General features: G+C 43.0%; 1 protein-coding gene across 1 annotated transcript in view; it reads right to left on the bottom strand.

Moving 5' to 3' along the window:
* The window catches only part of hydin (HYDIN axonemal central pair apparatus protein), a 1,114,396-nt gene that overhangs the window by 424,414 nt on the left and 674,655 nt on the right, over positions 1-15,327 (bottom strand). The window contains exons 34-37 of the mRNA XM_080187991.1: positions 12,371-12,565; positions 11,596-11,745; positions 9,727-9,966; positions 2,390-2,564 (exon numbers count right to left, since the gene is read on the bottom strand). Of these exons, the coding sequence (XP_080044117.1) occupies positions 2,390-2,564; positions 9,727-9,966; positions 11,596-11,745; positions 12,371-12,565 (760 nt within the window). The remainder of the gene's footprint in view (positions 1-2,389; positions 2,565-9,726; positions 9,967-11,595; positions 11,746-12,370; positions 12,566-15,327) is intronic.

Genomic DNA, 15,327 nt, shown 5'->3' with positions numbered 1-15,327 from the left:
AACTCTGCCACTTCTGATTCTGAGGCAGGAATGTTAACATTGACCAAAGATTAAACAATTCATAGAATCCCTACAGTGCAGAAAGAGGCCATTCAGCCCATCAAGTCCACACTATCTCTCTGACAAGAGTGTTTTACCCAGGTCCTTTCCCTCGCCTTATCCCTGCAATTCCACGCTTTGATCATGGCTAATTCATCTAACCTACACAGCTTTGGACACTAAGGGGCAACTTAGCATGGTCAATCCATCTAACCTATTTGTCTTTGGATTATGGGAGGAAATTAGAATACCTGGAGAAAATCCATGCAGACACAGGGAGGCCATGCAAACTCCATGCAGGCAGTCACTCAAGGTTGGAATTGAACCCAGGTCCTATATGTTGTAAGGCAGCAGTGCTATCCACGGTGCCATTAACTCTAGTTATGTATCAACAGCAAACAATGAAGCAGTTGCCACTGTACTGTCATATGAAAATAACAAACTCTGGTTGATTGTTTTTCCAGGAATAATAAAAGCAATCTTCAGTTAAAGCAACACTGATAATGAATTCCATTTATAATAGAAATACTGGCCAGAATTCTCCCACAAAAATCTAAGTGATGGATTCGTGGGAGAACTGCAATAATTCAGATTTTTTTCAGTGGGGGTTCACGCTAGAATCTCTCACACTCTGCGCAACGCAGAGGCCATCAGCATGAATATCCTTAAATATAAGGGGTTGGGGCCTATTCATGCTGGAAAGGCTGAAACTAGCTGGCCTCTGCGCATGCACAGTTCTCTGACTTGTCAGCCTCATATTTGCTGTCCCCACAGTCCGATCGCGGCCTCCTGGACCATTCCCAGGCCAAACTCGACCATTCCGGAGCACCCTGATCTCCAGTCCCACCCTTGGTTCCCTCCCTCCCAGAAGTCCTGACCCCCACTAAGCAATGCCAACCCCTCACCAGGCAGAACTTCCCTCCCACCTGCAGTGCAGATGTCCTGGGAGGCAGACACCACCCCCCACCCCCCTCCCCAGGATACCTCCACCCTCCCTCCCCCGCAGACCCACCCCAACCCGTCCCGATCTCCTCCCTTCTGCCCCCACTGATCCCTAGGCAATGTGGCAGTGGGGACCACCCCATCCTCATTGATTGCCTCCAGACCCGTCCCACCATCAGGTCTTGCCCCCAATAGGCCCCACTTAGCACTGCCCCATGCCCAGTGGGCAGTGCTAAGGTGCCCCCTGGGCCTGACACTTTGCCTCTTGGGAAGTGCTAGGCCACAGGCTGGCACTGCCAGGGTGCCCATGACCAGGGGGCATCACCCCCTGCCGTCAGACACCCAAGAAGGGGCGTGCTTGCCCCCCCTTCACTCCAACAGGGTCCTCAGTTCCCCAAAAGTGGGGACCTACTGTAAACCCCGCTAGGATGAAACACTCTGACGGGGTGGAAAAGACTAGCGGGCCCTGGGATTTCAGTCCCGGGCCCACTAATTACATTTAAATTATAATAAAAATACATTAAAATCACTTACCTTGTCTTCCAACTGGTTTACAGCGCAGATTTGATGGTGCCAGAAATCCAGCACTGTGAGATGTACTCACAGCAGGAACGCACGCACAAATTCCGCATGTGCCTGGCTGCGAGATTCTCTCACACAGCTGCCCTAGAAAATTAGTGCTGCGGGGTGAGAGAATCACCCTCAACTGTTTGTTGGAAACCTTAATCAGGAAATCAACCTTCAAGGCACAATCTAAAACAGACAGTGTAAGTAAATTGCTAACTATCAAAATTCTTTCTGCGGATATGGATGTCACTGCTGAATCGACAGTTACTGTCTACTCTGTGTCATCTTTCTGAAGGCAGTGGTGGGCCTTTTGCCCTAGTTCTGTTCATTTTCACACCGGAAATAAAATTCAGGAGAAGCCGATCAAGTTGAATAATATACTTGTTGTCAATCCTGTTTTGCTCATTGAATATAAGATAAATGTTCCTGTTGGGAATATTGGCATACAAACACATTATGGTAAACCTTGTCCTTTAACGCAAGTTAAAAGTTAAGACAAACAACCAATTAATATAGCTCAGTGTCAGCATGAGAACGACAACTTGCATTTATTGGTGACTGCAAGCTGAATCAACGAAGTAGGTTTTAAAAAGTGTTGCTGAAGAGGAGATAACGTAGCAGAGCACAAAAGTTTAGGGAAGGAGTTCAAGAACTTCTCAACAAGTTTATCTTACCTGGGTTCACTGCTGAATAAAATAAGGAACAAAGTTAGATCATTTGAGCACAATAAATATTGATAAAATCACAGTAATTTCCAAGCTACAGTTCTACACTGACAGGAGCTGATTGCAGGGGCTGATTTAAAATTGTTTAAGCAAGCAGTTTATTTCTGAGCACATACCATTTTCACCTCCGGTGGCCTCTAAGGCTTTACTTTTTGCTTGTTCTTGTTCTTCTTGGATATGCATCTGTTCTTTGTAGTAATCCAGTAATTCAAAGGGAAGTTTCTCGCCTGGTTGCCTTGGCGGCAGCATCAAGGTATTCTCTGAACTGTAGCCTTTCATCATCTGCAGAACCTTTTAAGGTAAAGATGGAGCATCAAAGGATGTTTCAAAATATTTTCAAAAAAAAGTGCATGTTCCTTTAACAAAAGATTAACCAGCAGGCAATACAGTATATCGCTGGTTTAATGAGTTATACAGCAGAGATCGAGAATGCCAGCTGTTCACGGAACTACTGGTCCTCTATCTAGGTCTTGCCTGTATCAGGTATAACAATTATAATTGTAGTAGATATCAATATGATCATGCTTGATTATTATAAAAAAAGCCTTCTCAAGTAATTTTATTTCAGTACAGTAAAACAACACATCACACTCCAAACATTATCATAGAGGTTCACAAAAATCTGCTTCTAGGCTTGTTCCAGCTGCCGCCACCGCCCCCACCCCCCCCCCCCCCCCCAACCCCGCAACCTCACTAAATTGGCCACTCAAAGATGTTCAATGGAGCCAACTGTTGATTCTCTCATCCTTCGTGGCTAACAGCCTGGCCTCTGCTTCGTGCTTCTCTCCAACAAAGCAACATTGATCAGAACTACAAAAATTAATCCATAGCCATTGCTTTATGTCACTTTATTCTGCACTGTTGCACGGAATTTTGGCAGGCCGAATCATAAGAGTAATGATAAAGAAAATTTCAGACAGCGAAGTGAATGGTAACATTAAGATAAGTCACAGTACTGAAATTTCCAATATTGTCACCTTGATGCAGCCTGCATCCTTCTCATCCTCCAAGGACCAAATATACAGTCAAAAGCCAGTGGCTTATAACATAACATCACAATTATTCACGTTTAAGGCCCTAGTAATGGATTTATTTACTTTGAAGTATTATTCATTTATATGAATTGAAATTCTAGGTTAACTTAAAGCAGAGTTCAGACATTAACAGTAGATTTTTGCTGCGCAAATGAATGGATTTGAGTAAATCTCATTACATCTAACAAAGTTTCCTTGGCTAATAACCTTGCCAATGTAAAACCACATCAGAATTTTTGGTGGCCAGTGCATCCTTCAGAATTAGTTGTTTGTAACGTCCAGCTTTAAATGATATCTCTGGATGTGGATGCTTTCAAACTTACTCGGATCTTCCCAGGGATTGGAGGACATATTTCCAAAAGGTAGCCAAACAAAGCCTAGAGCAGCAATGCTGACAGCCTACCCGCTGTAACAATCACTGTGCTACTTCACCATTTTCACCACCTCCAAGCAGCAAAGACATTTATTCACCTTGATTTTATTCTAACTTCAGAGCAGATGCATTGACAAAATATAGACCTTCCTGGTCCACAATCACCTTCTCAATCTCCTTTGAAATCCTACTCCAAATTTAGTGGCTTCCTATCCCCACTCTTTTGAGGTCATCTTTTAGCATTCTTCCAAACCAAAATCACTCAATCTGTTTCTCAGAAAGATTTAGCATTTTTGAAATCCTTGACATTTAATGTTGACAAATGGACGTGTAAAGGAAAAATACATGATGAAATTGATAACAGGAAAGGCTACTCTACAGACTTAGTAGCTACTGGGAGCCAAGGTTTCTAGACCAAACCAATGTAATAGGAAAGTGTGCACAGATAAGGTCACACTTAATCTTAAATGTTTTGTGCTGCCTCTCTCTCTTGTTTTAATTACAGATAAAATTACAATAAATCTAAAATCTAAAACAGAGCAGGAGCATAAAAATGGCACTCTTGAAATCATATTGTAGACTCAGTGACTCCGTGTTTAAATGGGCAATCGAGCATAGCATTCAATATGGATTTCTTTTGTGAACTGACCTCAGCCAGAGGAGCAATGATTAACCTCAGCACCTCCAAATGTTCTGATCACAGTTTAATGATATTTGCTGGCTAATACATGTTTGTATATGAGATGAGCATGGCCTCTGAGTCAAGTGGGATCAGAAATGGGATCAAAATTGGCTGGGATTACGGACCAGGCTGTGGGCAAGATCAGAACTGGGATTGAGACTGGGATTGGGGGGGAGAACTGGGGCTTGGGGTTGGCACTGGGGCACCTGACTATAATGAACTGGAAAATTAGATTAAGGAATAGATCAGTACAAATGCAGTGGCAGATATTTAAGGAGATATTTCACAATAATCAGAAAAGATACTCTAAGGGAAGGACATACTATCTGTGGCTAACTAAGGAAGTTAAAGATGGAACCAAATTGAAAGGAAAAGCATATAATTCCTCAAAGAAAAATGGCTCGTCAGAAGATTGAATAGAATATAAAAAACAGCAAAGAATATCAAAAAGGTTAATAAGGAGAAATTATGAGAGAAAGTTAGCTAGAAATGTAAAAAAAAAGTAAGAGTCTATATAAGTATTTCAGAAGGAAAAGTATAAAGCAGAGAATGTGTCTAGAGAATTAATAATCGAAAATAAGAAAAAGGCAAAGGAGTTAAACAGATATTTTGCATCTGTCTTCACTGCAGAAGATACAAATAACATTTTAGGAATAATTGTGAATCAGGAAATGCAAGGAAGGGAGAAATTTAAAACTATTACAGTCATCAGGGAAAGGCACCAAGGAAATTATTAGAATTAAAAGCTGACAAATCCAGTGGTCTTGATGGATTTCATTCTAGAGTCATAAAAGGACTGGCTACTGAGAAGTGGATGCACCGGTGCTTGTTTTCCAAAATTCCTTAGATACTAGCAAGGTCCCATCAGATTGAAAAATAATGAATGTGAAACCTCTATTCAAGAGACAGAAAACAGGAAACTGCAAGCCAGTTAGCCTAACACCTGAAATGGAAAAATTGCTGGAATTTATTATTACGAAGATTAGAGGAGCACTTAGAAAATCTGAATGCAATCAGGCAGAGTCAACATGGTTTTGTGAAAAGGAAATTATGTTTGACTAATTTATTGGAGTTCTTTGAGAAAGTAACAAGCTAGACAGACAAACGGGAATGCGTGGATATGTTGTACTTGGATTTCCAGAAGGCATTTGTCAAGGTGCCACATCAAAGGTTACGATGTAATATAAGAGCTCATGGTGAGGTGGTAATATGTTAGCATGGATAGAATATTGGTTAGCTAACAGGAAACAGGGGTTGGGATTTTTCTCTACCATTCACATGAGGCAGGTTTGGTGGTGAGAATGGGAAATATCGTGAGAATGCCTGAATCATGTTTCACGCCATAAAAGCTCCCTTCCTCGTGAGTTGTGGGCCGCATTTTCCACTGATCAACATCGGGAACGTCGCTGTAATAAATTAGCATATCATTATCAGACACCAAAATCATTCCCCTGCGTCAAATAATGCATCCACACCAGTGTGATCTCAGAACACTGCAATGCACAACTGGTCTCAGAAGGCATGTATCTGGCGAGCAGTACTCCAAGGGGAGCTCAGAGGTAAGTCCAACACTCGCTGCACTTACTTCTGAACTCAGGCAAAAAGGCAGGCAGGGGTTCAGTGGGGTTGCAGGGGCAGGATGTAAGGGTGATGCCAGGTTGGTTCTAAGGTGTGCACCTGGGTGAAGAATGTTTCCTGGTGTATTCCAGGATGGTCTTTAAATATGGCACCCGAATCATCAAAGCACTGAGATGATGGCAGGGCGGGCGATATGAGGCCACTCCTGCAATACATCATGAAACCCATGCCTACTTTTTTCTTGGTAAAAAGTCTGACAACATCAGGTTTTAGTCCAACCTATTTATTTGATAATATTCTCACTAGCTTTCGAGGGGACAGCCTCTTCGTCAGGTGAATGGAGAGTTCTGGCCAGAACTCTCCATTCACCTGACGAAGAGGCTGTCCCCTCGAAAGCTAGTGAGAATATTATCAAGTAAATAGGTTGGACTAAAACCTGGTGTTGTCAGACTTTTTACTGTGTTTACGCCAGTCCAACGCCGGCATACCCACATCATGACTACTTTTTTCTTGCACAGAGGCCTGCACTATATGGCTCAGTGCTAATTTTCCCACTTGAAATAAGAATTTGCCAATATCAGAGACAATCTTGCCAAAGAAAGAAGTATAAACAGATCATTTTCAATTTTGCAAAATGTGGTGACTGGAGTGCCACAGAGATCAGTGCTGGGGATTCAGCTATTTAAAATTTCTATCAATAAGTTGGATGAAGGAATCAAATGGATGGTTGCTAAATTTGCTGATGACACAAAGATAAGTAAGAGAGTAAGCAGTGAAGAGGGCAAGAGGAGTCTGCAAAGGGACATAAACAGGTTAATTTGACAGATGGAGTATAATATGGGAAAACATGAACATGACCATTTTCGCAGCAAGAAGAGAAAAGCAACATATTATTTAAATGGAAAGAGATTACAGAGGCTGAGATACAGAAGGATTTGAGTGTCCTGGTACAAAAATCACAAATGGTTGACATGCAGATACAGCAAATGATGAGAAAGGCAAATGGAATATTGGCATTTATTGCAAGGGGAATAGTATATAAAAGTAGGAATGTTTGCTACAATTCTACAGGGCATTGGTGAAACCATGGGGTCGATATTACCAGCTCTTCACACTAGCTGATCGGCATGGCGAACCAGTAAGATCAGGCGAGAGGTGAAAAATCAGGTTTGCACCCAGTTTCTCGCCTGTCGCGATGTACATAAGAACATAAGAAATAGGAGCAGGAGTAGGCCATCTAGCCCTTCGAGCCTGCCCCGCCATTCAATAAGATCATGGCTGATCTGTCGTGGCTCAGTTCCACTTTCCCGCCCTCTCCCCATAACCCTTAATCCCCTCTCTTATCAAGAACCCATCAACCTGCTTCTTAAAAATATTTAGCGAGGCAGCCTCCACCACTTCAACGGGCAGAGAATTCCAGAGATTCACCACCCTTTGAGTGAAGAAGTTCCTCCTCAACTCCGTTCTAAACCGCCTCCCCTTTATCTTGAGGCTGTGCCCCCTAGTCCTACTGTCTTTTTTGAGCGGGAAGAGTCTCTCCACCTCTATCCTATCCATCCCATTCATCATCTTATACGTCTCAATGAGATCTCCCCTCATTCTTCTAAACTCTAACGAGTACAAGCCTAGTTTATTCAGCCTCTCCTCATAGCTCAATCCCCTCAACTCCGGTATCAGCCTAGTAAACCTCCTTTGCACTCCCTCCAGGGCCAAAATATCCTTGCGTAAGTACGGTGCCCAAAACTGCACACAGTACTCCAGCTGCGGCCTCACCAATGCCCTATACAGCTGCAGCAAGACCTCCCTACTTTTATATTCAATCCCCTTCGCTATGAAGGCCAGCATCCCATTCGCCTTCCTGACCACCTGCTGCACCTGCAAGCTGGGTTTTTGCGACTCATGCACAAGGACCCCGAGGTCCCTCTGCACCGTCGCCTGCTGCAGTTTTTCGCCACGTAAGTAATAGTCCTTCCTACCATTCTTCCTACCAAAGTGGACCACCTCACACTTGCCAACATTAAATTCCATTTGCCATTTCCTGGCCCATTCGCCCAGCCTATCTAGATCCTTCTGCAGACTCTCCACACCCTCCGCACAATTTGCCTTTCCCCCAATCTTGGTGTCATCAGCAAATTTCGACACCCTGCACTCGGTTCCCTCCTCCAGATCATCTATATAAATGGTAAATAGCTGAGGCCCCAGCACCGACCCCTGGGGCACCCCACTAGTCACCAACCGCCAATCCGAATAGCACCCATTGACCCCCACTCTCTGCCTCCTATTTGACAACCAATCCTCTATCCACGCTAACACCCTACCCCCAACTCCATGTCCCCTGACCTTCTGCAATAACCTCTTGTGAGGTACCTTGTCAAACGCCTTCTGAAAATCCAGAAAGACCACATCCACCGGCTCTCCTCTATCCACTGCCCTAGACACATCCTCATAGAACTCCAGTAAATTTGTCAGACACGACTTCCCTTTAATGAAACCGTGTTGCGTCTGCCCTATCAAGCAATTCCCTTCAAGATGCCTCGCAATTTCCTCCTTAATGACGGATTCCAACATTTTACCTACCACAGACGTTAAACTAACCGGCCTATAATTCCCTGCCTTTTGCCTGGCACCCTTCTTAAACAACGGCGTAACATTAGCCGTTTTCCAATCTTCCGGCACTTCCCCGGAATCCAGCGACGTCTGGAAAATAACCACCAAGGCATCCACTATAACCTCCGCCATTTCTTTCAGAACCCTCGGATGCATTCCATCCGGTCCTGGGGACTTGTCCACAATCAGCCCCTCCAGTCTGTCGAGCACCACCTCTCTAGTAACAGTAATGTCATTAAGACCCTCCAGTCCTACCACCTTTCCATCGCTAACACCCGGCAAATTATTCACGTCCTCCTCCGTGAAGACAGAAACAAAAAAGTTATTCAATACCTTAGCCATATCCCCATCCCCTACCACTAGGTCCCCTTTCTCATCCTCTAAAGGACCAACGTTCACCCTAGCCAGCCTCTTCCTTTTTATATATTTATAAAAACTCTTGCTATCCTTTTTTATATTAAGCGCTAGCCCAGCTTCATAGCTTCTCCTACCCTCCTTTATCAACTTCTTTGTCAATCTTTGTTGACATTTAAACCTTTCCCAATCCTCTTCTCGCCCACTGCTCTTAGCTACTCTAAATTCCTCCGCTTTTAATTTAACTAGCCCTGTTTTACTGGTGAAATCAGCATTGTGCCTATTTCAATACTTATTATCTAATTTAAATATCATTTGTGAATCCTGGACACTGGCAAACAGGGTCACTTGCACTTCTTTGCTCACCAATTGAGGTCCTCACCAATTAGGATCATGTGCAGTCCCCACCAAAGGGGATCTGGTGTGATGTCTCGCTAGTGGGACTGGAGACCATTGAAGTCCTCCAGTTGGTCGAAGAAAGGGCTGGGCAAGGCTAGGCATCAGCCATGACCTTAATGAACAGAGGTGCAAGCTCATGGGGCCTAATGGCCTATTCTTGTTCCAAATTCACATGTTTGTATGGAGTTGGATTTGGGACTGTGGTTCGAGCTGGAGATGGGACTGGGATTGGAACTGAGAGTTGAGATAGGATTGGGGCTGGTGATTGAGCTGGAGCTCAGCCCTGATTAAATCAATGGAATGAAAGTACGGTGCATTCCATAAGGCACGGGTGAGCCACTCCACTAGTTTACCACCTCGTCAATGAAGATGTAAATCTACCCCTGCACCGCAAAGTAACTCTACAATTGAGAGCTCTCCAGAAACCTTTTCTTCCTCCAAGTACTTGTCATCAAACTCCACCGAATAGAATTCAATGGGGAAGTTGCAGGGATTCTTCACAATCACAATCCCCTCCACTTCTCCACTGTAAGGTAAAAGTGGACCCAGTTCCAATGAAGTTGTAGAAAATTCGAGACGAGGCTCCTGTCCTTTGCCCTTGGCCATAATCAGCACTTGGTTACTGCTCTGTGCAAAGGTCAACATCAGCCGATGGTTATAAAGTTTCTGTTGATTATAAAAATACTCATTGTCAAGTCTCATCTTATAATAAATGGTAATATTTAGCTATATTTCATTCATAAAACCTTTCAATCACATAATTACATGTAGCCCAACATTGGGTGGCACAGTGCTTAGCTCTGCGGCTTTACAGCACCAGGGACCCAGACTCAATTCTGGCCTTGGGTGACTATGTGGAGTTTGCACATTCTTGTCGTGTCTGTGTAGGTTTCCTCTGGGTGTTCTGGTTTCCTCCCACAGTCCAAAGATGTGCATGTTAGTGATTGGCCATGCTAAATTGCCCCTTAGTGACCCAATATTTATAGGGAGGGGATTCATGGGGTAAATACATGGTTACCGGGATAGGGCCTGGGTAAAATGCACTGAAACTCGATTGGCCCAATGGCCTTCTTCTGCACTGTCGGATTTTATGATGTTAATATTCAAGATATAAATTGATATATTCAATAGATATATAGGAATGGCACAGTGGCACAATGGTTAGCACTACTGCCTCACAGTGCCAGGGGCCCAGATTCGATTCCCGGCTTGGGTCACTGTTTATGTAGTATTTACACATTCCCCCTGTGTCTGCGTGGGTTTCCTCCAGGTGCTCTGATTTTCTCCCACTGCCCAAAGATGTGCAGGTTAGGTGGATTGACCATGCTAAATTCTCCCTCAGTGTACTCGAACAGTGTGGCGACTAGGGGATTTTCACAATAACTTTGTTGCAGTGTGAATGTAAGTCTACTTGTTTCTAATAAATAAACTTTAACTTTTAACTTTATATGAAGAGTTTTAAAAGTAAATAATGAGAAACTTTTTTTTTAACTTTGTTCATGGGATATGGATGTCACTGGCCTGGTCAGCATTTGTTTCCCATCCCAAATTACCCTTGAGCAAATAGTAACATCCTGAGTTCTTGAACTACTGTCTTCCATGTGTTGTAGGAACTCCCTAGGGAGTTACAGAATTTTGACTCTATTTCCACTTGAAGGAGTGTTGGTAATGAGTTCACAAGGTTTAGGGTAACTGACAAAAGTATCAGCAGGGAAAAGGGGAGAATTTCTATTCTGCAGAGAGTTATGACCTGAATGCACTATCTGAAACGGCAATGGGAGCTGATTCAATAGTAAACTTCAAAAATGAATTTGCAGAGCTAGGAGAAAAGAGCAAGGGGAGTATCACTAATTGGACAGCTCTTTCAAAGATCCAGCACAGGCATAATGAGCTGAATAGCCTCCTTCTGTGTTCTATCTTTCTTTGATTCTAAGGTGCGAGAAAAAGCTAGTTAATGTATGTCCAACCAGCTTTCTCCCCATTCCTCTATGTCCCATATGTCACTGTGGATGCTCAGTGGATGAATCATTACAGGTTTGTCCTGGAACTTTATGAAAACAGCAGTTTTAAGTTAGCAGGAACAATTGTGGGTTCCTGTTGAAGAGTGGTACCCACCCTTTCCATGTGCAAGGTGGCTTCTCTCCCTTGCTGTTCTTTGGGAAGCACTGAGCTGTTCCTCACTGACTGCACTGTGAGCAGAAACTTGCCACACTGATACATTATCTAACAGAAACAGATTTAGAAATTCAACTTTAAAGCTGGTATTTTAGTTTTATTCACTTTTGAAAAACTCACCTCTTCATCAGGAATGAATGTTAACTGCACATTCATTCTTGCCCCAACATCCAGCACTCCACAAGCAGGCAGCATGCGAAACACATAGGACGGTTGCTTCAACTCCTTTCGTCGTTTGGACCGCAGGTACAGGGGAACATATTTATCAAGCTGTTTAAATCACAAAATTCAAAGTTGTGAGAATAGTGTGGCAAACAACAGATCAATAAAATTCATTTTACATGGACTTTAACAGCAACAAAAAAGGCTATTTGGCTCAACATATTTATTCTTAATCCTATAAATATTTTAGTGTCACAAGAGGCAGTGGTATAGTGGGACTCTAAGGACTCAGGATCAAATTCCACTGTAATGAAATTTGAATTGAGTAATTGCCTACACGTGACTCCAGATCCACCACAACTTGGTTGACTCTTAATAGCCCCCTCAAGGGCAAGTAGTGATGGGCAAGAAATGCTGGCCCAATCAGTGAAGCCCATATCCAATGAAACAATTGAAAAAAATCCTTCTCCCACACTTTTACTTTCTCCTTGGTTCTCCCAGATATATTTTGTCCTGAGATTCTTCTATGTAGTAACCGCAACAATTCCATGTGGTAGTGAGCTACACATTCACATCGCTATTTGGATAAAGAACTTTCTCCTTAGTTCCTTGATGCATTTATTGTCTAACTGCATTTATATTTATGCCCTGTAGTTTTGGATTCCCCTGCATGTGGCCTTTATGACTATTTAATATTTGCATAATACTGTGAAATAGATAAATGTTTTTTCACCTTTTCTTTCACAACGCTGGTATCATTGAAAAACCATTCACAGGTAACATCCAGATGGTTGTGGAGTTGGATAGTCATAACTCGACAATGCCCACACTGCACGGTGCCAAAGTCTAGTTGGTTGTTGGAGACAGTCAAGCCTGGCATAGTCACTGTAGCACGCAGAATGACTTCAACTGTGGGCCCACCAACAACCTAAACAAAACATGAGAGGTACAACCAAAACGATTGCTAGCACAGATCAGCTACCTTCTTCCTGTTTTGCTTCACCCCCCCACTGAACTTGAATCCATCAAAGACACTTTTCACTTGCAAATATCTTATTATCCCTTATTCTTTTCTAAATGTATTCTTCTAATCAATTTGGCCAACATCGAAATTAACAGTGATGCAACTCTTAAAAACAGGGATTTCTTTTGTAAAACTGGGAGAGACCGAGGGAGTGCTACAAGCAGCTTCAGTTAGGCAGGCAGAAATTGGCTTGGTTTTCAACAGCTGATCAGTACCTACTAAGATCTATTGGTAGACAAATGTACATAATTCACAAGTGAAGATAGGACCAGACTCTGGTGTGATGTCCTAAATGACAAAGTTGCCTGCAAATATTATTTACGTATGAGGAATTATGTCATGGACAAAGTACCATATCAAGTTTCACTGATAAAACTGAAAACCCAAGAGCAGCTAAGACATCCAACAGAGGTGCTGGGGAGAAAATTAACAAAATTAGATATCCAGGTGTAAAGGATTGAAAATGCAATCTTTGGTTGATCATCATTAAATGTGTACATTTTCCATGACAAGTACACAAGCAAGAGCAGAAAACTGGTCAGAATAATTGGTAGTGATTTTCACTCTCACTGCAGTTTTCTGTCCTGTAAAGACAGGAGCTATAAAAATTTTGAAGTCAAAGTATAATGATGACCATTGTCAATTGTCATAAAACCTCATGTTGTTCCCTAACGTCTTTCAGGTAAGGAAATCTGTCATCCTGACAAAAGACTTGCCTGCATGTGATGCCAGCCACACAGCAATGTGGTTGACACTTAACTTCCCTCTGAAGTGGCAGAGCAAGCCACTCAGTTGTTTCCAACTGCTACAAAGGCCTATAGGCGGACCACCTGGCGTCAGCCTAGGCACCAGAAATGACAACAGCAAACCTGTTGATGCTGCAAATATCTGCTAACATTTGGTGCCAAAGTTGGGAGAGCTGTCTCAAAGACGAGGCAAGCAACAACCTGGCGTAGTTATAATCACAGAATTGTACCTTATAATGTCCCAGATACCAACATCATCTGTCCTGTCATCAGCAGAACAGACCCAGCAGAGGTGCGGCAAAATGGTATACAGTTGGGAGGAGGTTCCCTGAGAGTCCTCAACATCTGTACTCCATCACATCTCTTGGCATTGGGTAAAACATGGGTGAGGCACATTCCGCCTTCCCTCAGTACCCATTCATGCTGAATACCACTTTGAGCAAGGGCACAGAACATACTTTTGGTGGGGACTTCAACGTCCATCATAAAGACTGGCTTGACAGCACTACTGAGCTCATCAAGTCCGAAAGGACATAGTTGCTAGACTGGTCTATGATAGGTGGTAAGGAAAGCAAAAGAGAAAACATGCTTGACCTCATGTTCACCAAACTGTCTGGTTCAGATGCATCTGTCACTGGGCATTCATGAGACGCTGTGGCTCATCAGCAGCAGCAACATTGTACTCAACCACAATCTGCAAACTCATAGCCTGACATATTCCCTGCTATACCATTATCATCAAGCCAGGGGATCAACCCTGATTCAATGAAGGAAGGAGGAGGACACACCAGGAGCAACTTCAGGCATACCTAAAAATGTGGTTTCAATTTGATGAAGCTAGAGCACAGGCCTACTTGAGTGCCAAACACCCTAAGCAGCAAGTAATAGACAGAGCTAAGCAATTCCATAACCAATGATCAGATCTAAGTTCTGCAGTACTGCCACATCCAGTCGTGAATTATGGTAGACAATTAAACAATTCACTAGAGGAGGAGGTTCCACAAATATCCCCATCCTCAATGATGTAGGAGCCCAGTACATTAGTGCAAAAGGCATTCTCAACAATCTTTAATCAGAAGCGATTTTTGATTTGATTTATTATTGTCACATGTATTCATATACAGTGAAAAGTATTGTTTTTTGTGCACTATACAGACAAGGCATACCATACATAGAGAAGGAGAATGTAGAATTACACCCATAGCTAAGGAGTAGAGAAAGATCAACTTAACGCGAGGTACATCCATTCAAAAACCTGATGACAGCTGTTTTTGAGTCAGCTGGTACGTGATCTCAGACTTTTATATCTTTTTCCTAACGGAAGAAGGTAGAAGAGAGCATGTCCAGGATACATGGAGTCATTGATTATGCTGGCTGCTTCTCATACCATGCTATGATACAACTAGAAAGAATGCTTTCTTTGTGCTGAGAGTGCAGAGTGAATGATCCATCCTAGCCTTCTCTGGAGGTCCCCAGCCTCACAGATGCCTGGCCTCAGCTAATCCAATTCACTCTACATGATATCAAGAAACTGCTGAATTCACCAGATATACAAAGGCTATAGGTACTGACAATAGTACAACAATTGTGTGGTCCAGGCCTTGCCATGCCCCTAGTTAGGCTGTTCCAGTAAAGCTACAACACTGGCATCTGCCCGGCAATGTGGAAAATCACCCAAGCATATCCTGCACACAAAAGACAGGAAATACCTGGGTAAATTACCGCTCCATCACTCCACTGTCGATCATCAGTAAAGTGATGGAAAGGGTAATCAACAGTGATATCAAACTTTTTTTTCATTATTCACTTGTGGGACATGCGTGTCGCTGGCTGGCCAGCATCTGTTGCCCATCCTTACCTAACCTTGGAAGGTAGTTGAGAGTTAATAACATTGCTGTAGCTCTGCATTCACATGTAGGC

This window comes from Carcharhinus amblyrhynchos, chromosome 4, assembly GCF_965287045.1.
Source record: "Carcharhinus amblyrhynchos chromosome 4, sCarAmb.v2.hapA, whole genome shotgun sequence".
NCBI lineage: Eukaryota > Metazoa > Chordata > Chondrichthyes > Carcharhiniformes > Carcharhinidae > Carcharhinus > Carcharhinus amblyrhynchos.
The sequence above is the reverse complement of the archived record's forward strand: the minus strand, read 5'-3'. Positions and strand labels throughout refer to the sequence as shown.